Genomic DNA, 24,364 nt, shown 5'->3' on the forward strand with positions numbered 1-24,364 from the left:
ATGGATAGAACAAAAAACAATATTTCCAATTGAGTGCAACTAGAATTTCCATGTCCTCAGGGTCAAATGGTCTTCAATTTGACCATGGTTTTAATTTTTGTAGCCAAGGATTTTGTTTTTTAATAAACTGTGTGCCTAAATATTTATGCCACTGAACATTTTCAATTAATCTTGATACCCTTCTTTGTACATTATCTGAGAAAAAGAATTGAGCATTGCAATTTCATCAATGAAATCCTCATATGACCTCATATTAGAACAAAAGCCAATGACACCTGAGACCATCTTTAAGAACCTGGCATGCTTTCAAAAACCAAGCACTATGTTTTTGAACTACTTCATGTGCAAGACAGGGGCTTTCCCAAGAACAGATTGAAGGGTTTAAAATTATAAAGGGATTGGATACAAAACAGTTTAAGCAGATTTTGGCTGGTCCACAACAAAAATGTGTGTATAAGATTGAAGATTGAATGCTAAACACTAAAAGCAATAAACCCTAAAAGATGACAACAAACTTTCACTCTACTACCGTACATGGCTAATCATAGCAGGTATTTAGGAAATTATAAAGGGGGAAGAATGTGGTTCTTGGATGTTACTGTCATCAGATGGATACTGTGACAGCTAAGACTTAAAGAGTCTTAAATTAAACACACCAGTGAACAATTTTAGTCAAGCTCCTTCCCAGATTCCCATTATATAGATACTGGTATTCAGACAACTTAATTCTATCCAAAATGAATTTAGAAGTAATTGATTACACTGAACTTTGAGTTCCAACATCTCCTTGGAGAAGTTACATCTCATCCCATCCAGTTCCATGCAATTGCTTGACAAATGTGCAATAAGACTACACAAGAATACTCAAAATAAAATAACAGGAGTCGGCCCCCTGGCATCTTAAGCATGCCCTTCCATTCAATATGACCATGGCTAATCTGCCCTAGGTTACCCCTGATTTTTTTTGCCTATTCCACAGTTTTTTTAAACTTCTAATAAATTATCCACCTCCTCTTTAAATACCTTCAGTGATCTATCCTCCATAATCCCCAGGGGTAACGAATTATAGAGATATACCAATATTCTGATACCCTATCAGAACTCAGTGAAAACTTGGAAAACTTCAACCCTCAGTTCTTCAATATGGTTGGCAACTCAAACCATACCTGGATCCAGCAGTTATGTGACAATTGATGGTAGGAAAGGGAAAATCTTTGTGACAAATGTGATAATAAATTGCGGGAAGCTTAATTTGCTTGAAGGTAAACACAAGTACTGTGAATGACATCGTTTAATCATTTCCAGGGATGCATTTAATCTGGCTAATTACTACATTATCAGGCACCTCCCATTTATTTAGATTATGAAAAAATATTAATAAGTTCGAGTGCAGTAGTCATCAATAACTATTCAGATACCAAGTCTGGACAAGTTAAGTCCAAGTAAGTTTTTCTAAATTTCCATACCATTTATAAGTAAGTGCAGACAATTACAAATAAAGAACAAAATCACATAGAAGAAATGATTTTAAAGAGGCTGTTGTAAATAAGTGGATTTAGTTACAAGAAATACAAGTAAATCCACAAACATTCAGATTTAATCCAAAAAAAACATAAAACAAGAAACAATGACTATTTGCAAAAGCTTGACCTCCAAATCAAACATCAGTTGCAACAGAAACACCAAGCCCTCCGTCAATATCTTAAGAGGTAAACAGCAAACAAAAGCATACAGGATTCCAGAAGCAAAGTATCAGTGACTCACTCCTCAAACGTTAGAGATATCTAAAGTATCTACAAAGCACAAGTCATGACTTAAACAACCAGCATTTATACAGCTTATTTTATCACTGGATATCCCAAAATGCTTTGCAGACATATACCTTTTGAAGTATAACCATTGTTGCAAAGTAGGAAATGCAACAGCAAGCCCAGCAATTGACCATAAACAGCATCTTGATCATATCCAGAAAACGATTTTATTTATAATTATCAGTCATAATCATGAAAAATAAAATAACATTTGTGATTTTCCTTGCTTCATTCAAATGCACCCTACAACGAACAAGATTACACTGGTTTGTAAATGAATCTTATTCTTAATAAGTATCATTATTTGCATTTACAACCTCGCCAACACCTGTCGTGGTTTTTAAAATTTCATATGCAGACAATCAATGCAACAAACTCTGTGGAACATCAATTCCAATGGTAGTGATTCAAATTGTGTTATTGTTACTAGTTCAAATCCATCTCATTTTAAAGCTCTATTTGTGATATAGAGAATTTAGGTTAAAAAGACTTAAGTTAAAATGTGATGATTAATCATAAACAGGGAAGCCAGAACGGACAGAGAGTTTACTAGCAGTCAAGGACAGAAGGAGCTGCTGAATATGTTTTTTTAAACCTATCTTTTCATGGTCATAGTGAGAGACATGCAGGAGACAAAGGATTGATAAGAAGTGTGAGAAACAGAATTCAGTGAATGTAGAGTTCACAGCGTACGTAACGAACGTGATAATTAATAATGCAGTTATACTTAGAATGTTTTTGTAATACTAACCAATTAAAACAATATTAATAAGAAGGGGAAGAGCAAATAATAAAGGTATAAAAATCAATGCACTGTATGTATCGGGGCTTAACTGGTGAGAAACCAGTTGAGTCCAACTCTGCAGACTTGTAAATAAAGCTTGTCGTGTCATCAGTTTTAAAGAGACTCATGTGTGAGAAGTTTTATTTCTGACAAATGGGGGCTCGTCCGGGATCTACACTCCGGCCGTGAGGGGAGGCGAGAAGAGGGACATCGGAGGCGGTGCACCCCGCTGAGTTCAGCGGCTCCTAGTCCCTTGCTCGTCGCTTCGGGCGGCTTGAGCGAGTGGTATCCGGACAGGGTGACACGACAAGACAGAGAGGAGAAGGGTGACGGTTCAATCCCCGGGAAGACACCGGTAAGTGACGACTTACGATTGTGGTGTGGGGATTGGGTAACAGGTGTAACGGGATACACCTGTTTGGATAAAAACCTAACGGAATAGATTAAGTATAGATCTTTTGTCGTTGTGTGAGGACCCTGTCGCGGGACTCTAGGATAGACCCCAGGGAAACCTCGGCGGTAACCGAAGGAGGGACAGCACCTCCGACGAAGTGCCGAGAAGAGAGGGGTCAACCCCAGGAAAACCTCAGCGGTAACCGAAGGAGGGACAGCACCTCCGACGAGGCGTCTGAGAGGAAGGGAGTAGGGTCCAGAGCGAGAGGGTCCTCAGCAACGATAAACAGATCTAGGTGGGAAAATGGGAGGATCAAAATCTAAGGGCTCGTCTGAAAATTCAGGACAATTCCTGGGAGTACCCCTTGACAGCCCTTTGGGGAGAATGTTTGAAAATTGGGATAGTAATAGATATCGGGACAAAAACAAGAAAAAGATGGTCCAATATTGTCTCCTTTGGTCAAAACAACCTATTAAAGGTTCCTCGGTCTGGTGGCCGAAATTTGGATCTGATGAGGATTGGGTTAGACAAGCATTAAACATATATGTAAATTCGAGACCAAAGGTGAATCAAGAAGAGTCAGCATATGCATTTTGTTGGGTTCCCTGGCCAGGATCCTTAACAGAATGTTTTAAATTGAGAGTGGCAGGAGAAAAGAAATGGGAACCTCTGGACAACCTTCCCCCTCCTTATATTCCCCCGGTGCCTACTGCGCCCGAGGAAAGCTTATTACCGGAGGGGAAAGGTGATGAATCTGATTGCCCCGAAGGGGGCCGGGATAAAAAGGATGAATTAAGGGAGTCGGACCCTAAACTTCCACCGGTAAACCGACCCTGGACAAGATCCCAGACTGGTCCAGGACCATCAAAGTTTTCAATAAACCTAAATCCCCTGAGAGAAGTTCCTATGGGAGGACCGGGAGGGGGAACGGGATATGTGAATGTTCCCCTAACTAGTACAGAGGTGCGGGGATTTAAGAAAGAAATGAAAAAGTTATTGGAAGATCCTATAGGACTGGCTGAACAGCTTGACCAATTCTTGGGACCAAACACATATACGTGGGAAGAGATGCAGGCAATAATGGGAACATTATTTTCACCCCAGGAGAGGCAGATGATTCGACGGGCTGCCCTCCTCATGTGGGAATATGAACAACCTGGGGACCCTAGACCCCATGAACAAAAATATCCCCTAAATGAACCCAGGTGGGACAAACGAACACCCGAGGGATTGGCAAGTATGAGACAATATAGAGAGTGGACAATTAAAGGGATACGGGAGGCTGTGCCAAAGGGTCACAATTTTACCAAGGCATTTGGGAACCACCAGGGGAAAGACGAGTCCCCTACTGATTTTTTGGAGAGGGTGAGAAAGAATGTCCAACAGTATGCTGGTGTGGACCCTAGTACACCAATGGGTGAACAGCTTATTCGAATTGAATTTGTTTCCAAATCATGGCAAGACATTAGAAAGAAACTAGAAAAGGAGGAGGACTGGAGTGAAAAACCCCTAAGTGAACTGTTAAAAAAGGCACAAAAAGTATATGTGCAGAGAGAAGAAGAAGATCAAAAGAAGGCGACAAAGGTTATGGTACAGACTATCCGACAGATGAATGCTGAATCCAGAGGGGAAAGAAAACAAAACCTTCCTCTAAACAATCCAAAATATCCAAGAGAGGGAAGACCCCGGAGATTCGTTAAGTGCTATTACTGCAATGAGGAAGGACACTTTAAGAGGGAATGCCCCCGATACAAGAGGGAATTGCGTGCCCTCGAACTTATGGAAGAAGATTAGGGGTGTCAGGGGTTCCAAATGTTAGGGACCAAATATAAGAGGGAACCCCTGGTAAAACTAAAAATTGGTCCCAAGGGAGAAGAGGTGGTGTTTATGGTGGACACAGGAGCGGAACGAAGTAGTGTAATAACTGTGCCAATCGGAACTGAGCCTATAAAAAGTAATTTGACAATTTCTGGGATAGAAGGAGCTCCCAGAATGGTATCAATAATTCCCCAAGTAACAGTGAAACTGGAAGAAAGAGAAGGGGTACAAGACCTCTTGTTATTACCTTCGGCTGGATTTAACCTCCTAGGAAGGGACTTACAGGCTCTCCTAGGTTTGGGTGCTCTCCCTGTGGACGGAGAAGTGCGAGTCCACCTCTGCGCTTTAAAGGAAGAGGATGAACGGCAGATTGACGAGAGAGTCTGGTATAAGGAGGGAAATCGAGGAGGTCTGGACATCCCACCTTTACATGTCACATTAATACCAGGTCATCAGCCGGTAAGGAAACGTCAGTATCCTATTTCTTTGGAAGGGAGAAAAGGGCTACAGCCGGTAATTGAGACTTTAATACGAGACGGACTATTAGAAGAATGCATGTCACCTTATAACACCCCTATACTCCCAGTAAAAAAGTCAGATGGATCCTATCGCCTAGTTCAGGATCTAAGAAGTTTGAATGCTATTGTTCAGACCCGCCACCCAGTGGTGCCTAATCCCTATACTATTATGAGTCGGATTCCCCCAGACCATGAGTGGTTTAGTGTTATCGACTTGAAGGATGCCTTCTGGACTTGTCCGTTAGAAGAGGAAAGTAGAGATATGTTTGCGTTTGAATGGGAAAATCCATGGACAGGTAGACGGAGACAGTTTCGGTGGACTGTATTGCCCCAAGGGTTCACTGAATCTCCAAACCTGTTTGGACAAATGCTAGAACAAATCCTGATGGACTATCCACAATCTGATGATTCCCAACTAATGCAGTATGTGGATGATTTACTATTATCAGGACCCAAGGAACAAGAAATGAGGAGAGAGACCATTAGACTTTTGAATTATCTGGGGAAAAAGGGTCTACGAGTGTCCAGAAACAAGTTACAGTTTGTTGAGAAAACTGTGATATATCTGGGACACCAGATAAGTAAAGGACAGAAACGGATTACCCCTGAACGAATTGCGGGAATCACTAGAATGCCTTTACCCCGTAATAAGAAGGAAATAAGACAATTCCTGGGACTCTTAGGATACTGTAGGTTATGGATAGAGGACTACTCAGTTTTGGTGAAGTTTATGTATGATAAACTGACAAATGAAAATGACTATCCATTGAAATGGACCCAGGAGGAGGAGGGATGGTTCGAGGACTTGAAACATCGCCTAACACGAGCCCCAGTGCTCACTCTGCCCTCTTTAAAACAGCCCTTCCAGCTATTTGTCACTCATAACCAAGGAACAGCTGTGGGAGTTTTAACACAAGAAAAAGGCGGTCAGCGACACCCAGTAGCTTTCCTTTCCAAAATGATGGACCCAGTGTCTCGCGGATGGCCGACGTGTATCCAGGGAGTAGCGGCTGCTGCTCTGTTGGTAGAGGAAGCACGTAAACTTACTTTTGGAGGAAAGATGACTGTGTACACCTCCCATTCTGTGAGTGTTTTATTAACACAAACTGCCCATCGATGGCTGACTGATTCTCGCATATTAAAGTATGAAACCATTTTAATGGTTGGAGAAGATTTACAGTTTGCAAAAATTAATAGCTGCAACCCAGCTCAATTTTTATACGGCAGTGAAACAGAGAAAGAGGTGGAGCATGACTGTGTCGAGTTGACAGATCTTCAGACCAAGACCCGAGAAGACCTTTGCGATACTCCGCTGGGAGAAGGATATGAATTCTACATTGATGGCTCCGCCAGATGTGTTGACGGAATGAGAAGAAATGGGTATGCTATAATAGAAGGAAATACTTGGAAAGTAGTAGAATCCACGAGACTACCCGGAAGCTGGTCAGCACAATCCTGTGAACTATATGCCTTGCAGAGAGCCCTCAAAATACTGGCAAAGAAAATTGGAACGATTTACACAGATTCCAAATACGCATACGGAGTAGTGCATACCTTTGGTAAGATCTGGAAGGAGCGTGGTCTAATTACATCAAGAGGAAAGGAATTGGCACACGAACAGATGATTACTCTGACTCTAGAAGCCTTAACATTACCCCAAGAAATAGCAGTGGTCTACATACCAAGCCATCAAAGGGGAGATAACCCGACAGCAATTGGAAACAGACTGGCTGATGAAGAAGCCAAAAGAGCAGCCATGCAACAAGAAGTCCGTTTGCTGACTTTAATCCCAATAAGGCAAGGCATAAAGACAGCTCCCATTTTCACTGCTAAAGAAGAAAAGAACATGGATCAGCTGGGCGCAAGCCAGTTACCTGATGGAACATGGAAAACACCAGATGGAAGAATTGTTCTAAATAAAGAAATAACTCGCAATATTTTAAAACACCTGCATCAACAGAGCCACTGGGGCACCCAAGCCTTATGTGACACAGTGCTTCGAGAATATGTGTGTAAGGGAATCTACACCTTGGCCCAACAAGAGGTGCAAAATTGTTACCTATGCACAAAAATTAATAAGAAGATAATGAGGACAGGGACCATGGGAGGTCAACCATTAGCCATACGCCCTTTTCAACGTATCCAGATCGACTTCACAGAGTTACCTCAAGTTCAAAGATGGAAATATCTGTTGGTGATAATAGATCACTTTACCCGATGGGTAGAAGCCTTCCCAACAATAAATACTACAGCCTCTACAGTAGCTCGCCTCCTCCTAGAGCAGATAATCCCCAGATATGGTATAATGGATTCTATAGACTCAGACAGGGGTCCACATTTTTCTTCAAAAATCCAGCAATTGATTTGTGATGCATTACAGGTCTCTTGGAAATTACATACCCCTTGGCATCCACAAAGCTCAGGGAAGGTCGAGCGTATGAATGGAACACTAAAAATCCAATTGACAAAGTTAATGGTGGAAACTAAAATGCCTTGGATAAAGTGTCTGCCCCTAGCCTTATTGAGAATTCGTACTGCCCCACGAAAAGATGTAGGGCTGTCCCCTTATGAAATGATGTTTGGGCTTCCCTTCTGGAGTACAGTTGAGGGGTGTCCCACCTTGGGGGAAGGGGATATATTTGTTCGGAACTATTTACAGGCACTGTCACGCTCTCTTACAGATTTACGAAAGAGAGGACTATTGGCACAAACACCACCTCTAGACTTTTCTTTACACAAAGTGGAACCAGGAGACTGGATTCTTATCAAGACCTGGAAGACTGAAAAACTCCAGCCCCAGTGGGAAGGTCCATACCAAGTTCTCTTAACTACAGAAGCTGCAGCACGAACAAGAGAGAAGGGGTGGACACACGCATCCAGATTTAAGGGACCTGTAGAGGCGCCACAGGACCCTGATACGAACTCAGATTGGACTTGTATTCCTGGAGAAAAACCTCTTACCTTACGATTTCGCAAAAAGACTTAATTCACAATGTTATTGTTATGTTCTTTGATTTTTCTTAGTTTGCCTATGTCTTTATCAGGTGTGAAATGTAAGAAATGCAGAGATACAGTGGTCCTGTTTCAGGACCACATTTGGGGAAGAAAGGAAGGTAATTTCATTTCCCATACCTCAGTTCCTGAAAAATGTTGGGCAGAAAATACCACCCAACATCCATATACCCCTTGTGTGGAAAAAGAAGGAAATAATATGGGTCATTATATACAGATTCCTAATACCACTCCTTTCCCTCTTAACGGTTGGAAAGGTGACTCAAGCCCACCATGCCCTGATGGACTCTGGTTTTGCATACACCAACGTACTGTTCCAATGAGAAGTTACACTCCACACTCGAAATTGCCTGTCCCTTTAAGACAGCCGGACTTAGTTCGAGTCCATCCAAATAACCATGTAAGTTACGGTAATGTAATTGGGGGAGATAACCTTTTTGTAGATCTGGCAACTAAAATTGCAGGAACTTTTAATGTAACTAATTGTTGGGTCTGCGGGGGTCCACAATGGTCTGACAATGGCCTTGGTGGGGAGAACCTCTCAATTCATTGACCATGATTTCCCGCATTTGGACAACTAACCGAACGAGATCAAGAGAAACCTGGTCTCTCTCTAATGTCCCCTCTGGTTTTTATTGTCTCTCACGAGCCGGCAAATACCCAGTAGGAGAAAGTCCCTGCAAGGCTGTATGGATTCGCATTTCGCCTGGTGTTTTCACTTGGTTTCCTAAACCTCAGACTTGGTTCTTATCCACTGTTTTTAAAACTAATTGCCTACCCCTGTCTAATAGCAGTATTCAGTTTTGGAATTGTACCACTTCCACCATCACAGGACCATACCAATCAAATCCTGTTCTTAAAAGAGTTTGGGAAAGGGGGTATGGAGTATCCCCAAATGGATTATTCTGGGTATGTGGTAATAAAGCTTATACTCGTCTTCCCTCACAGTGGAGTGGAACTTGTTTCCTAGGAATAATCCGCCCAGAATTTTTCCTTCTACCCCACGATCACGGTCATAAATTAGGCGTGAAGGTCTTTGATACATTACATCGTGAACCCCGCTCTACCACGGTACATTTGGGAGAATGGAGAGATGATTGGCCTCCAGAGCGCATAATTCAATATTATGGTCCCGCTACATGGGCTCAAGATGGATCTTGGGGTTATCGTACTCCTATATATATGTTAAATCGCATAATTCGCTTACAAGCAGTGCTTGAAATTGTTACAAATCAAACAGCTATAGCCCTGCAATTACTTGCATCCCAGCAAGGTCAAATGCGCTCTGCTATATATCAGAACCGTCTAGCCCTAGACTATCTCCTAGCCACGGAAGGAGGTGTATGTGGCAAACTTAATTTGACTAACTGCTGCTTACAGATTGATGATAATGGAAAAGCCATTCGTAAAATCGCTGATAATATTCGTACATTGTCCCATGTACCGGTTCAAACCTGGCATCCTTTCCCACAATTTAATTGGATGGACAAATGGTTTGGAGGAACCTGGTGGCGTACCTTCTTGTGGGTCATCGGAGGTATTTTATTCCTCCTACTTATTTTGCCCTGTATTATTCCCTGTCTACGCAGCCTGGTGATTTCCATGGTCGAACAAGCTATGCAACCAGGGGGGATGGGAGACCCTGTAAGACTTTTATTTCAGCGTGAGATTAATGTATCATAAAACATTTCTCTTCCCTAGCTTAGAATCCCCATTCATATCTATACATATATTCAACACATTTTAAAGAGAGAAAGGGGTGGATTGTGATATAGAGAATTTAGGTTAAAAAGACTTAAGTTAAAATGTGATGATTAATCATAAACAGGGAAGCCAGAACGGACAGAGAGTTTACTAGCAGTCAAGGACAGAAGGAGCTGCTGAATATGTTTTTTTAAACCTATCTTTTCATGGTCATAGTGAGAGACATGCAGGAGACAAAGGATTGATAAGAAGTGTGAGAAACAGAATTCAGTGAATGTAGAGTTCACAGCGTACGTAACGAACGTGATAATTAATAATGCAGTTATACTTAGAATGTTTTTGTAATACTAACCAATTAAAACAGTATTAATAAGAAGGGGAAGAGCAAATAATAAAGGTATAAAAATCAATGCACTGTATGTATCGGGGCTTAACTGGTGAGAAACCAGTTGAGTCCAACTCTGCAGACTTGTAAATAAAGCTTGTCGTGTCATCAGTTTTAAAGAGACTCATGTGTGAGAAGTTTTATTTCTGACACTATTCTCTGTACTGGCAAAACAAAACCAAATAACAGTGTGGTGCTGCACAAATCAAATTCAACAGCAGATTTGATTAGATCATTATATTTTATAAAAAATTTGAGATTTGGTATGTCACCAAAGACTCTTGCAAATTTCTAGAGGTGTACCTAAGAGAGCATTTGGTCTGGCTGCATCATTGTTTGGTGCCAATGCAAAGGACAGGATCAGGCTACAGAGTTGTAAACTGGGCCAGCGACATCGTGGTCATTAGTCTTCATTCCATTAAGGACATTATTAAGAGGCGATGCCTCAAGAAAGCAGCTTCTATCATCAAGGACCCTCACCACACAGGATAAGACTTTTTTCTCCCTACTATCATCAGGAAGAGGGTACAGGAGCCTGAAGACACACACTCATAAAAATCGTCATCAGATTTCCGAACTGACAATCAGCTATGGTCATCACCTCACTTGTTTTTTGGGCACTAATTATTTATTTTTATTAAATCTTGCATTTACGGAATTGTAATGTATAGTAATTTTACACCTGTTCTACATAGTATTACTGCCACAAAACAACAAATATCGCGGACACATGTTCATGACAATAAACCGGATTCTGATCTAAGTGGAAACGTGGTGGAAGAAAGGAAGGGATTTTTTTTAAAAAAAGCTATCGATTACCCATCTCGCTCTGACTTTTCAAAGATTACATCCACACACACTTCAACATCACAACCAATCCAGGAGACTTCACCTACCAGCAGACTTTCGCAGTTCACTTCGCACTTGGGATCCTTCAACATGGATTCAATTTTTTCGAACCGAGCCTCGAAAGTTTCTCCAGACGACATCGTGTTCTGTTATTTTATGAGGTTGGGCTCCAATTAAACAAAATCGACGTGAAATAAGCACTTCCGATATGACTGCAAGCAGTCCCGTCAAACGTCTTGAACAGAAGTAATTAACAATCTTTGCAAACCGTTTCACAACACAGGATCGCCCAGCACTTTTCCAAGATTCGGAACCATAAAACCTTCCATGAAGCCTCATTTAAAAATAAATAGAAACTTCCCGTTCCTCTTCAATCCTCAGGGCCAAGACTCGTTTACCAAAAATACGTACTTTACTTTAAAAAAATAAACTATAGATATATATTTATATATACACACACACCACACACACACGTCAAGTACACGTTGAAAGAATTAAAATGTGTAATTTTGCCTTAAAAGTTCCATCTGGGGGAGAAAAAAAAGCACGATTCCACCTCCTGTAACAGTCCAGGAAGGCCTGGACTGCACATCTGATATCTTGACAGCTTCAGATCAGGAAAATGAACTTCTGCAAATGTTTCTTCAGTGGATTGCACAGCGCGCATTGAACATCCTCTGGGCACATCTCGGAGGGCAAGTGGCTCAACCGGCAGCTACTTTCAATTTACTACCAGTTCCCCCCACCAAAACAAAAAGGTAACGAGGATGATTGATCTCCGAGTTCTTTCTCAAAGACGACAAGAATGCAGAACTGTTTTTTTCCTTCCTGAAAATCTCGCCGTCAATTGCAACTTTCTTTTCCTGATCAACATGTCCGCCTTCCTGTTCAAACACTCACAGGAACCCGGCCCGATCACACTGCGCACGCGCAGTCACCGTGCCCTCTCCCGCCCCCAACCCCCGGCTTCGCGTCCCCGGTGCCGTGCGTCGATTGGTCACTGCCTCCGCGCATGTGCCAAAGTAGGTTATGCGGTGGACTCGACCGTGTGACAGGATGATGTCTGTGGTCGTGCAAATCCTGGACGTGTGTTTCTCCCACAAATCGTCGTCTTCAAAACGGAAGTCCTCGCTGAGAATTCCGTTTCTTCAAGGTACGAGGAATCGAATCGAGGTTAGGCCATTAAACACGTCGTGCCTGGGCGACTGTTCAAAAAGAGAATTAAAAAAAAACAAGACAAAAGATGGGAATCTGAAATAAAATAGAAAATACCGGTCAAAGATGAATTGGAGAGAGAAAGCAACATAGTATTAAACTGCAGAGAAGATAGGAGGTAGATAACCAGGAAAAAAGGGAATGAAGCAGATAGGGTGATGCCAGGGTTGCTGTGGAGATTAGCCATGGACATATCTGCCCTTCCCACCTCTAAGGTTTTTGCTTCCAGTGATTATCAACACAGGCACACCTCACTGCTCTACTCATCATACACAATTCAGGCACAATTCCAATGCTGTCTCCAAGTTTGCTGATGGCACCACGGTTGCGCCAGAATCACAAACGGCAATGAGGAAGTGTATAGGAGGAAGATGGTGCAGCTCTTTGAATGGTGTCACAATAACAACCTTGTGCTCAACGTTAGCAAAACCAAGGAGTTGATTGTGGACTTCAGGAGGGAGGGGAACATGACCCAGTCCTCGTCGAGGGCTCAGTAGTAGAGAGGGTGGAGAACTTCAAATTCGTGGGTGTCGACATCTCCATGGATCTGTCCTGGAGCCTCCCATGTTGAGACAATCATGAAGAAAGCCCGCCCGCAGCTACACTTTGTGAGGTGCATGAGGAGATTCAGTATGTTACTGAAGATTCTCGAAAACTTCTATAGGTGTACCGTGGAGAACATTCTGGCTAGTTGCATCACTGTCTGGTATGGAGGCACAAAATCTCAGGATAAGGAAAAACTCTAAAGGGTTGTTTACTCAGTCTCCACTCCATCGAGGACATCCACATGAGGCGGTGTCTTAAAAAAGCAGCCTCTGTCCTCAAAGACCCACACCACCCAGGCCATGCTCTCTTCACTCTGCTACCATTGGGAAGAGGTACAGGAGCCTAAAGACGAGCACTCAGTGGCATCAGGTCAGCTTCTTCACTGCTGCCATCTGATTTCTGAACAATCAATGAACAAAAGACACTGCCTTACTTTTGTGCACTGTTATTTCTATTTTTTATATTATTGTTGTAAGATGTTCATAATATGAATGTTTGCACTATGATGCTGGTGCAAAACACCAATTTAAAAAAAAAAAAATTATTTGTATTTTCACACAAGCTTGAAAAACCATATACATTGTTAGTGCCATCCTGGCAGCTCACATTCAAATTTATATACACTCCATTCTCATTATGACTGCATACACAAGTTCGTGTCTTTTCCAGTTCTGCCCCCACCACATCTAACACAGGACAGTTCATTCAGACTTCGACCAACAACAGAAAACTTTACACCAGGATAATAAATAATAATTAGGGAACAGGGATTGTCACTGTTCAGTGGGCGATCGACGGGCTGATATATATTCCTGACTTTCCTTGATCAGGATTAGTGCAAGGGAGAGGACACCACGGCAGGGAATGGGGGAATCAATCACCACCGTACACCTATGTGCCACATTTACGGCTGCCAAATCCTTCAAAAAGTGTCATATTTGTTTCTCAAAGTATAAGTTACCTTCTCCAGGGGAACACAGCTATGCATTTCCATATTCTATCGTTTGATACTAAGACTAGAGTCTGACTTCCGGGTAGCTGCAATGCACTTCCTGTCACTGCCAATGCGATTCACACAAATTTGATTTAAAATTTGGACTGCTTCATTGTAAGCCTTAGGACCATTATTTTTCAAACAGGAACAACTCTGGGTCCTGCAGGAATCATTTACTTATGGGTTTCTCTACTTCTTCCCAAAAATGCCTCACCTCGGCACATGACCAGGTTGCGTGCACGAATGTCCCAGTCACCATGCCGCATCTGAAATATTGGTCTGAGAGTTCTGGTTTTGAACTGTTTATTTTCTGTGGCGTTACATACAGCTGGTGCAAGACATTATATTGCACCAACCTGTACCTTACATTGATGACTGTGATCATGCTGTCCTGGCATATGTCAGACCAGCATCTCTCATCAATTACAATACCCAAGTCTGACTCCCATCTTTCTCTGGAGGCCCAGTATGGGTCCATCTGACTGGAGCAGGAAATACATTGCAGAAATTAATTTCTTTCCACTCCCCCTTCGAATCAAGGTCTCTATGGCACTGCACTGAGGTAGGGCCATACTTGGACCCAATACATCCTGTAAAAAAGATCTTATTTGAAGATAGCAGTAGAATATCTGATTTGGCAAATCATATTTATTTTTGAGTTGCTCAAATGACATTAATTGCCCCTGCTTGTAACATTCCTCTATGCACCTAATGCCGTTACGGCACCAGGTGTCCAGGATATTGTTACCTACCGTTAATGGTATTAATTTATTAGGAGTCAGGCACATTTTTGGGGACAGCCCCACTTTGATGTTCAAATATTGGTTAATTTTGTTCCAGATATTAATCACTTGTTTTAATATGGGGCTGCACTTCTTTCCTGACAGCAATTTAGCAACCTGTTTGTAAATAAAGTCCTTTGCCATCCTCTTGCCCACCAGGTGCAGATCAATTTGTGCCCAGGATGGTACACCTCCTCCCCGGAAGAGAGAGGTGATGTGTCTCGACTGGGCTACCCAATAATATTTTTTAAAGTCTGGCATCCTCAATCCCATGTTAATTTTTCCATAGAGACCCTTGCCACCTTACTATTCCAGAGAAACATTCTGACATAAAGCAGCTGTTTCAAGAAACCGCGGGGCAACAGCACAGGCAATGTCTGAAAAATGTACTGGAATCTTGGCAACACATTCATTTTGATGCTGTTAACCCTGCCTGCTAATGTTATGGGCAGGGACATCCATCTATTTAAATCCTCCTCGACCCTCTCCAGCAAGGGGGCATAATTTAACTTCTATAAATTATTCAAGTTGCCATCAATATTAACTCCCAGGTATTTGATCCCCTTCTGTGCCCACTTTAAATTGCTATTTTCTTTAAGTTGGCTATAATTCCCCTCGATGATTGGCATCACCTCACTTTTTCCCCAATTGATCTTTTACCCGGAGAGTTTCCCATAGTCCTTCAATACCGTGCAGTAAAGGCAAAGAAGTCACAGGGTCTGTCAGATATATCAGCATGTCATCAACAAATAAGTTGATTTTGTGCTCCCCCTGGCTCACTCTATAACCTTTAATGTCTGGATCCTGGTGAATAGCCTCAGCCAGTGGTTCCATCGCTAGCACAAAGAGAGCCAGTGATAGCGGGCACCCTTGTCTACGAGATCTGTTAAGTGGAAAAGCTGAAGAGATTTGTCCATTGGTCGTTACCTTTGCCTTGTGCATTTACTCAACAGTCTGCAAATGTTATCTGCTGCTGGCCTCTCCTGCACAAAGCCTGTCTGGTCTTTATTTATTGATTTTTGTAAATGCATTGCCAATCTGTTTGCCATGGCCTTGGCAAATATCAGTATTTAGCAGGGAGATTGGTCTATGAGAAGAAGGCAAAAGCAGATCTTTACCCTTCTTTAAGATCACCATAACAATCGCCATTACAAAAGATTCTGAGAGGGACCGTGTCTCCCTTGCCTGGTCTATCACCTCCATATACAGAGGCATTAATAAATCCTTAAATTCTCGATAGAACTCAGGTGGGAATCCATCCTCCCCTGGAGACTTGCCAGTTTGTAGCGCACTCAATGCTTTCCCCAGCTCTTCCTCTGTAAAAGGAAGGTCTAGCCCCACCTGCTCCTCCAGGAGATCTAATCTGGCCAGAAACTTGTCCATTCATTTAGCATCCCCAGTCAATTCAGATTTATACAATCCTTCACAGAATTCTCTGAATTCCTTTGGTTTATATGAAATCTTGGCCATTCCCTGTTTGTATTTAATTGATTGTTCTAGAGCAGGGGTGTCAAACTCAAATTCACGGAGAGCCAAAATTAAAAACTTGGACTAAGTCGAGGGCCGAACTAAATATTTATTGAAAATTTTCAACAACATCTGATTGTTTTCTCTTCTTTCAACATATGTAATGTTAAACTTTTTCTTGTTAAAATAAATGTTTAATAATAGTTTTGGATAAACTCTTTCCAGAAGCATTAACAAATGAGAAATAAAATATTCAATAAATAATATTTCTCTATAGAGGATTTGTCAAATGTTGCTAGTGTGCTGTCGAATAGTAAAATCTGAGGGCTATTGAGAATGTGGGAGAATAACATGATTCCTGAAACAATCAAATGGGTGACTGTGGGCATGAACTCTAGCAGGGTTATTTGCCATGCCCTTTTTCCATTGGTACAGATATCCTTTGATTTACACACTTTTCAAGTTTTATGCCTAATGAGCTTGTATCCAGGTGCAGGACTATTTTTAACCAGGAATATATTTATCACTGTGACATGAAACTATTGGAAGATCGTTTTATCCTGAGATTAAAGTTCATAATACTTACTCAGGCCCGTGTGCGGGAGGGCGGGGTTTGCAGGCGATCGGGTTGGACAACGACAGTGCGGGGGCATCGGCTCTCGCTGCAGGGCGGCATCTCGGCGGATCAGCGGCCCCGTCACTGTGAGTCGCGGGTCGGCCTGCGGCAGGGAGGGGGAGTGGGCAACGGTCCTGGCGAGGTCAGGCCTCCACTGAGTTTCTGCCGGACCCCCTTTGACCTGCTGAGTTTCTCCCTTCTGGTGTTTTTACGAGAACCACAGACTTTCACTCATACATTGATGAGGGGGATCAAGGGCCAAACATTGTCAGGTACCTCTCTGCTGGATAAAGGATACGGTTTAACCCGCTGAGTTTCTCCAGTGTTGGGTTTTCACGAGGTAGAGTCAAAGGGCCGAAGGGCCTGTTTCTGATCTGTAATGTTCTACGGATCCTGCTCTTCTTTCCGTGCCAGTGTCTCAGGACCTTTCCAGGGCAGTCTCCGCGCTCAGGACCGCGCTGGGATCCTGGTCAGCGGTGGAGGAGCAGGTGAGCGCGGCTAATCCCGATCCAGCCCACGCCACTCCCGAGATTGGCGGGGGGTTCCACCCTACCTGCCCGACCAGCCTCGCTCTCCACGTGTACTCCGGGCACCCTCCGGTGGGAAGGCACAGGGCGGCCGGTGGCCGGCGCCCCCATCGCCTGGCGGGAAGCCCCAATCTTCCCTCCGGCATCCTGACTCCATCTGCAGCTCCAAGAAACGCTGTGCCACTGGGGTTCCGGGCGCTGGGAAGCAGCCTTGGCTTCCCCTGACACCGGCCAGGCCGCGCTGCAGTGGGGGGGTGGGCGGGGGGACACGACAGCGTGTTTATAAAACCACCCACCACTACTTTTCAAGGACCAGGATTTTTCTCTCTCTCTCTCACCCTGGGACACAGCGGTTACTGTGCATGCGCTATACTGGCGCGGCGGCCAGCGGGCCACCTCTAATACATTTTTGATATGATCTTGCGAGCCAAATATAATTATATCGCGGGCCAAGTTTGGCCCGCGGGCCAGAGTTTGACATGTGTGTTCTAGAGGCTTGATCTGTCCTTAACTGCCAAGCAAGGATCTTGTGAGCTCTTTCCCCCAACTCATAATACTTTTGCCCCGACTTAATGAGGTCCTTCTCATACGTCTGAAGCATATTATATTCCAATTTCTTGTTTGTAAGAGCTCTATAGTGGTCCTCTGAGCCTGATTTATGAAAATCCTTCTCTAATTGGGTAATATGCTTTTCCAATTCCTCCACCTCCCTCATATAATTTTTCTTGACCGTCTTTATGCACCCAATTATCTGGCCCTCAAGTATGCCTTAAGGGTGTTCCACAGAAATAATTTATCTGGAGCAGAGGGGCAGTTGATCTTACAAAACAGGGCTATTTCGGCTCTTATGAAACTACAAAACTCTGTCTTTTTCAACAACAGTGTTAAATCGCCACCTGTGTCCTGCTTATCTGGCATTTCTATAGTCAAACCCTGGGGAAATGGTCCGAAAGAAGCCTTGCCCTATACTAAGCTTCCATGATCCTACTCTATATGGGTTGAAGCCAGAAAAATGTCTATTCTAGAGTAGGAATCATGTTGCTTTGAGTAAAATGAGTAATCCCTTCCACTTGGATGCCTTTTCTGCCAAGCATTTATCAAATACAGCTCTCTCATGCAGTCAATGGTGGCTTTTGCCACTCTAGTCCTAGTTATTCGTTTTGTGAATTTATCCAGCACCGGATTCAGACATAGATTAATGTAACCCTCCCCCCATTAGAATATTTTAATTTGCCTCTGCCAATCGTAGGGAAATTCCCTGTATAAATTTTTTGATCAATATAATTGAGGATGATGACATTCACTAGGATCCAAGATTCTGAATATATCTGACTGCACAATAATGAATCTTCCTGTTTTGTCTGTAATCACCCTCTGAATCTGCACTGGAACACTCTTCCCTAATAGAATTGCTACCCCCCCCCCTTTGCCTTTGAGCCAAATGAAAAGGATATGACCTGACCCACCCATCCCATTTTTAGCTTCTGTTGCTCCTGTTCTGTTAAATGTGTCTCTTGGAGGAAGGCCTGATCTATCCCCATTTTTTTAACATGTGCCAAAATCCTTTTTCATTTCACTGTTCCTTTTAAGCCGTTAACATTGAAAGTAGTATACTTTATACTTTTAGCCATTACACCAGGGCTCCCTCCCTAAATGTTTTCCCTCCATCTCCACCATCTGCCCATTGCTCCACTCCATCCAAGCTGCAACAGGTCCTGAGGGAAAAAAAAGACACCACAAATCCATTCTCCCACAACCACAACATACAAACCCACTCACAACCATAACCCTCAAAATAATAAAAGGGAACACATACTCCACACACATCATGCATGTCTCAGCCGCCTTCCGCTCACATCTCTGGTGGTCACTCTCCTCCTCTCCCCACCATTACCCCTTATCATGCGGTCACCATGACTCTCCATTCTCACCCTCAGCACCCTCCACCCATCCAGTCTCAGATCCCCCCCGACCCTTACATATAACATTTTTATCATAATTTTGTTTTGAAATCAGAAAATAGCCAAAAGCCCATTCATTACATAACACAGAAATCCAAATCATCCCAGTCTATCAGCTTTAATAATTTTAAGTGTTATTGCCCCTTTTATTCTTTTCTACTTGGTTCACCATTTAGTATCGGCAGGATATTTATAAACTACGCATTTTCTCTTTTTCTGTAAAAAAATCTTCCTCCCCCTGCCCCCCCCACCCCCCGCCACCCCCGGCAATATAATTTTCAAGCTAGCAGGATGATGTAGAACACAATCATAGCTCTTTTGATTTGTTGATTGCTTAACCAGTTCAAAGCCTTTCCGCTTTTTGAGCAGAGCTGCACTAATATCTGGATAAAAGAACAATTTCCTCCTGTACTCCAGAGGTGCTCCCCTCGGAATTGCCCCTTTTGCCCCCCCCCCCCCCAATATGTTTTCATGATCTTGAAAATATTTTAACATTATAAGGATCGACCGCCGTCTTTGTTCCAGTCCTGGCTTAGTGATTGGGGCTCTAAGGCTTTTTCTATTTTAATGGGGTTCCCAGCACTTCCTTTCCTAGTACTTCGAGGATCCATTTAGTTAAGAACCCTGTAAGATTGCACCCCCACTCCCCCCCCACCCCGTAGTCTTCTTTCATTCCCACTGTTTTGACATGCAGCGTTTTGTGAAGTTCTCCAGGAAGTCCAACTTTCCCCATACCTCATCTCTTTCTTTGAGATGACCTTTAATTTCTTGCTCCATTGTGGCAATTCTATCATCCCCTGCCCCCAATCTCTCCTCTTCCTCTGTCACCCTACCTGTTATATTCACCAGGGCCCCCTCCATCCTGTCTAATTTTTTTTTTACATGTCTTGGCCCTTCTATCCACTACCTTCTCCAACCTATTTTCCATTTGGGTCAGAGTCTCAAGGAGGGCTCCAGGCCCTCCTCCTCCCTTTTCTATAACAGCCCAGCCTTCCAGCTTCTCCTGGCCTCGTGGCTGGGTCCCTCGCACACTCAACCACAACCATTGCTGTCGCTCCTCCTACCCTCGTCTCTGACTCGATAGCCCTTGCGATTGCTGCATTCGCTGTCCAGGTTGACCTCCTCCACGTCCTCATCAGAATTCGTTAGTCCCAAGCTCGCACTGGCTCCACTCGAGCCTACTGCTCCCTGACTCGAAGCACCACTAACGGACCCCAGCCATAAGGGAGACTGCTGCTTGACGCGCAAACTTGCAAGCTGCGAGGAGAGGCAGCTGTCCTCCCTTGATCCAAGGCTCTCATCACCTTCTCTGCCACTCAGGACCATTTGTGGAACTCCCATTGGTGCTGAGGTTGTGGAGGGGGCGGTTGTGTCCTCCTCGATGGCTCTCAAGTCATCCATTACTCCCGATATGAGGCACCTCCACTTGCCTCAGATCCTTGTCAGGCCGCCCAGTTCCTCGCTATATTTTTCCTTTTTTTGTGGATTGAAACTTCCTCATCCTCTTGTATTCAGAAAGGATTTTTTCTCTTTTTTGCCTTGGATTTTGGATTTTTAATGCTGTTTTCTGGTCACGGTCTGGGAGTTCTTAGGATCTGCAATCTCCTAGACTCTCACTGTCAGGTGACCTCTCCAAAATACCAAATTTTGTGACTTATTCATGATAATAAATTCTGATTCTTATGTATGAAGCTCTGATTCACTTGAGTATCTTACAATTTAGAGTAGGGGAGATTTATAAGTATAACAACATAGAAACATGACTTTTGGCACAACTCATCATGCCAACTAATGTGCTGTTCTAAGCTAGTCCTATTAGCCTGAATTTGACCCATATCTCTCAAAATCTTTCATATCTTTAAATTGTACAAATGTCTTTCAAATGTTGTAACTGATGCATTATCAATTACTCAAAAGACTGTTGTTGAGAAACCAACAGGCTTTTACTTAAGAGGAAAGGCACATCCATACTGTTTGACTGTCCTGCAATGAGAAGGGGACTGTGGAATAGTCACCTTTATACAGGAGCTTGTGGGGAGGGACCACAGGTAAAATCACCCAATATGTGTGCCTGACCAGACAATTAAATGCAACAGTGGTTTACCACACTCACCCCTTGTTTTTAAAAAGAGACCACCAAGATAGAAGTGGAACTTACAGTTACAAATTCAAAAGTCACAAATTCAGTCTTTTAGGCGGGACTATCTTAGTACCAGTTGTGGCTGCAGTGCAGCAGCATGGTCCTGGACAGTCTTGGATGCCTGTACATACTCATCAGTGTTGTGCTGGTGGGTAGGCACCGATGAGTCCAGTGTATCCTCCCTTGGGGCAGAGGCAGGGTACCAGGGGTCAGGTGCATCACGTTTGTTCAATGGTGAGAGGGATGCGGAGAGGACAGCCGTGGCCTCCAGAGCCCCTGAGGGAACCAAGTCCCTGACAGAAGCAGTGTCTTCGTGGCCATCAGGGTATGCCACATAGGCATACTGGGGGTTGTCATGGAGGAGGTGGACCCTTTCAACCAGGGGTCAGACTTATGGCTCCTCATGCTTCCAGAGTAGGACGGGTCCCAGAGACATCAGCCATAATAGTAGTGTGGTCCCTGTTGCAGATTTCCTGGGAAAGGAAAACATATGTTCATGTGGTGTGGCATTTGTGGCAATACATAGCGCTACAGGAGGACCTCTTGCCAGTGGGAGGCCCTTAGACCGCAAGGCCAGGAGGATTGCCTTCCAAACCGTAGCATTCTCCCTCTCCACTTGCCATTACCTTAGGGGTTGTAACTAGTGGCCCTGTTCATGGCAATGACCTTGACCAACAGATACTGGCATGGCTCATCACTCATAAAGGAGGGCTCCTGGTCACCATGGATTTAACTGGGGAACCCAAACAGAGTGAAGAGGTTGCGCAGGGCCTTGATGACTGTGGCAGCAGTCATGTCGAGCAGGGGATAGCAAATGGAAAGTGGGAGTATTTGTCAATGATGTTAAGAAAATACACGTTGTTGTCATTGGAGGGCAGGGATCCTTTAAAATCGGCACTGAGTTGCTCAAAGGGGTGGTTGACTTTAATTAATTGTACCCTTTCTGGCCGGTAGAAGTGCAGCTTGCACTCAGCGCAGACCTGGCAGTTCTTTGTCATGGACCTGATCTTATCGATGGAGTACGGCAGGTTGCATGCTTTGACAAAGTGAAAAAAAACTCTTAATTCCAGGGTGTCAGAGATCGTTGTGGAGGTTTTGTAGCTGGTTGATACGTGCACTGGCACAGATACAAGATACTGTAATTGTAGGTGGATAGTTTAATCCTCCACCTCAGTGTTTTGTCATTTTTCATTTTGCCCCGCTGCTGATTGTTAAACTTGAACCCAACTGTGCGTTAATCAGTCAGCAGGGTGAATCTCTTACAGGCCAGGTAATGGTGCCAGTGCCACACTATCTCGACAATGACTTGGGCTTCTTTCTCGACCGAGGAGTGTCAAATTTCAGGGTAGGGTAAAAAAATGCGACTGGCCTGTTTGCCTGGTTAAGGGTGGCCACCAGGGAGAAGAATGGTGCATCACTTTCCTTCTGAAATGGGTGGATTAACTAACAACATGCATTGTGGCCTTGGGAATATCTGTCTCGATGTAATTGAAGGTTGGACGATCCTCCACCATCGGATGGTTGTGGATTTGATGAGGGGATGGGTCTTGTCTGCATAATTGGGGACCCATTGGGCATAAAAGGAGAAAAACCCTAGGCACCTTCTCAGGGCCTTGAGGCTGTGTAGAAGGGGAAGCTCCAGGTGCGGCTGCATACAGTCAGGGTCCGGGCCAAAGATGGCAAGGCGAGTTGTGCAAAATATGCACTTAGCCTTATTATATGTAAGGTTAAGGAGCTTGGCAGTTTCAGGAAATTTCTGGAGGTTGCCATCATGGTCCTGTAGGTCATAGTCGGAGATGGTGATGTCAATGTACAGGAAAGTGGCTCACAACCCGTACTGATCCACCATGCAGTCCACCTCCCACTGGAAGACCAAGACACTATTTGTTACACCGAAGGGGGCCCACAGGAAGGGAAGAGATGGCCATCCACCTTCCACCCCATGTATTGGCGGTCCTCCAGGCAGTTAGGGAGCTGGTGGTATGCCGACTTCAGGTCAATGCTTGAAAAGACCTGATACTGGGCTGTTTGGTTGACCATGTCAGATTTGCATGGGAGGGAGTATGCATCTAATTGCGTGTATCTGTGGATGACCATCCTGTTCTTTCCCCCATTCCACACTACCACTACCTATGCTCTCCAAGGGCTGGTGCTGGCTTCAATAATCCCCTCCCTGAGTAAGCATTGTACCTCTGCCTGAATGAAGGCACTGTACCATTTACTTTTGGTGGCGATGGGTTTACAGTCATGAGTGAGGTTGTCAAATAATGATGGGGGGTCTAATTTTAAGTTTGGAGAGCCCGAAAGTCACGTATGGTGAGTAGTTAGGATGTTGGTCGTGTACGATGGGGGGTTATGGAGGGCAGGTGGCACGCAGTGATTGGATCAAAAATTGTCAGTTACATACAGTGAGTGGTGGATGGGGTCCATCGAACTGCATCATCATGGTAGTACGATGACACTGAAAATCCAGTCCCAATAGCACAGCAGCACAGAGCTGCAATATTACCATCAGTCTGGTCTTTATATTCAGTATCCTGCACCATTAGAGTCACTACGAGGAAGCCCTGGACATAAATTGTGTGTTACATGGATGCCATGAAGACTTTCTGGTTCACTGGCAATACTATAAGGGAAAGGTGCAATCGAATAAGCAACTCATCATGTAGTTGTCTACCTGAATATCCATCATTGACCTGGCGAGTTGTTGTGGACTGTCCTAGTCGGATATAATGGAGGCCAGTGTTGGGTTGCTCCACATTGTTGATGTGGAAGATGGCAGTGTCCAAGATAGTGGCCCCCAGGACTTGAACGTGGCACTGCAGAATCCCGAAGATGGTG

At 43.8% G+C, this 24,364-nt stretch overlaps 1 protein-coding gene across 4 annotated transcripts in view; it reads right to left on the bottom strand.

Moving 5' to 3' along the window:
* The window catches only part of rock1 (Rho-associated, coiled-coil containing protein kinase 1), a 130,152-nt gene extending 117,970 nt beyond the window's left edge, over nt 1-12,182 (bottom strand). For 2 of the 4 annotated variants that reach the window (XM_069921690.1, XM_069921688.1), the window contains exon 1: nt 11,323-12,182. In XM_069921690.1, coding sequence (XP_069777791.1) covers nt 11,323-11,415 — 93 coding nt within the window. In that variant the 5' untranslated portion in view covers nt 11,416-12,182. Of the gene's footprint in view, nt 1-7,007; nt 7,028-11,322 lie in introns of those variants that run through there. The other 2 variants (XM_069921689.1, XM_069921691.1) reach the window with 2 other exon arrangements.
* Between the last annotated feature and the right edge of the window lie 12,182 nt (nt 12,183-24,364).

Source organism: Narcine bancroftii, chromosome 2 (assembly GCF_036971445.1).
Source record: "Narcine bancroftii isolate sNarBan1 chromosome 2, sNarBan1.hap1, whole genome shotgun sequence".
Classification (NCBI taxonomy): Eukaryota; Metazoa; Chordata; class Chondrichthyes; order Torpediniformes; family Narcinidae; genus Narcine; species Narcine bancroftii.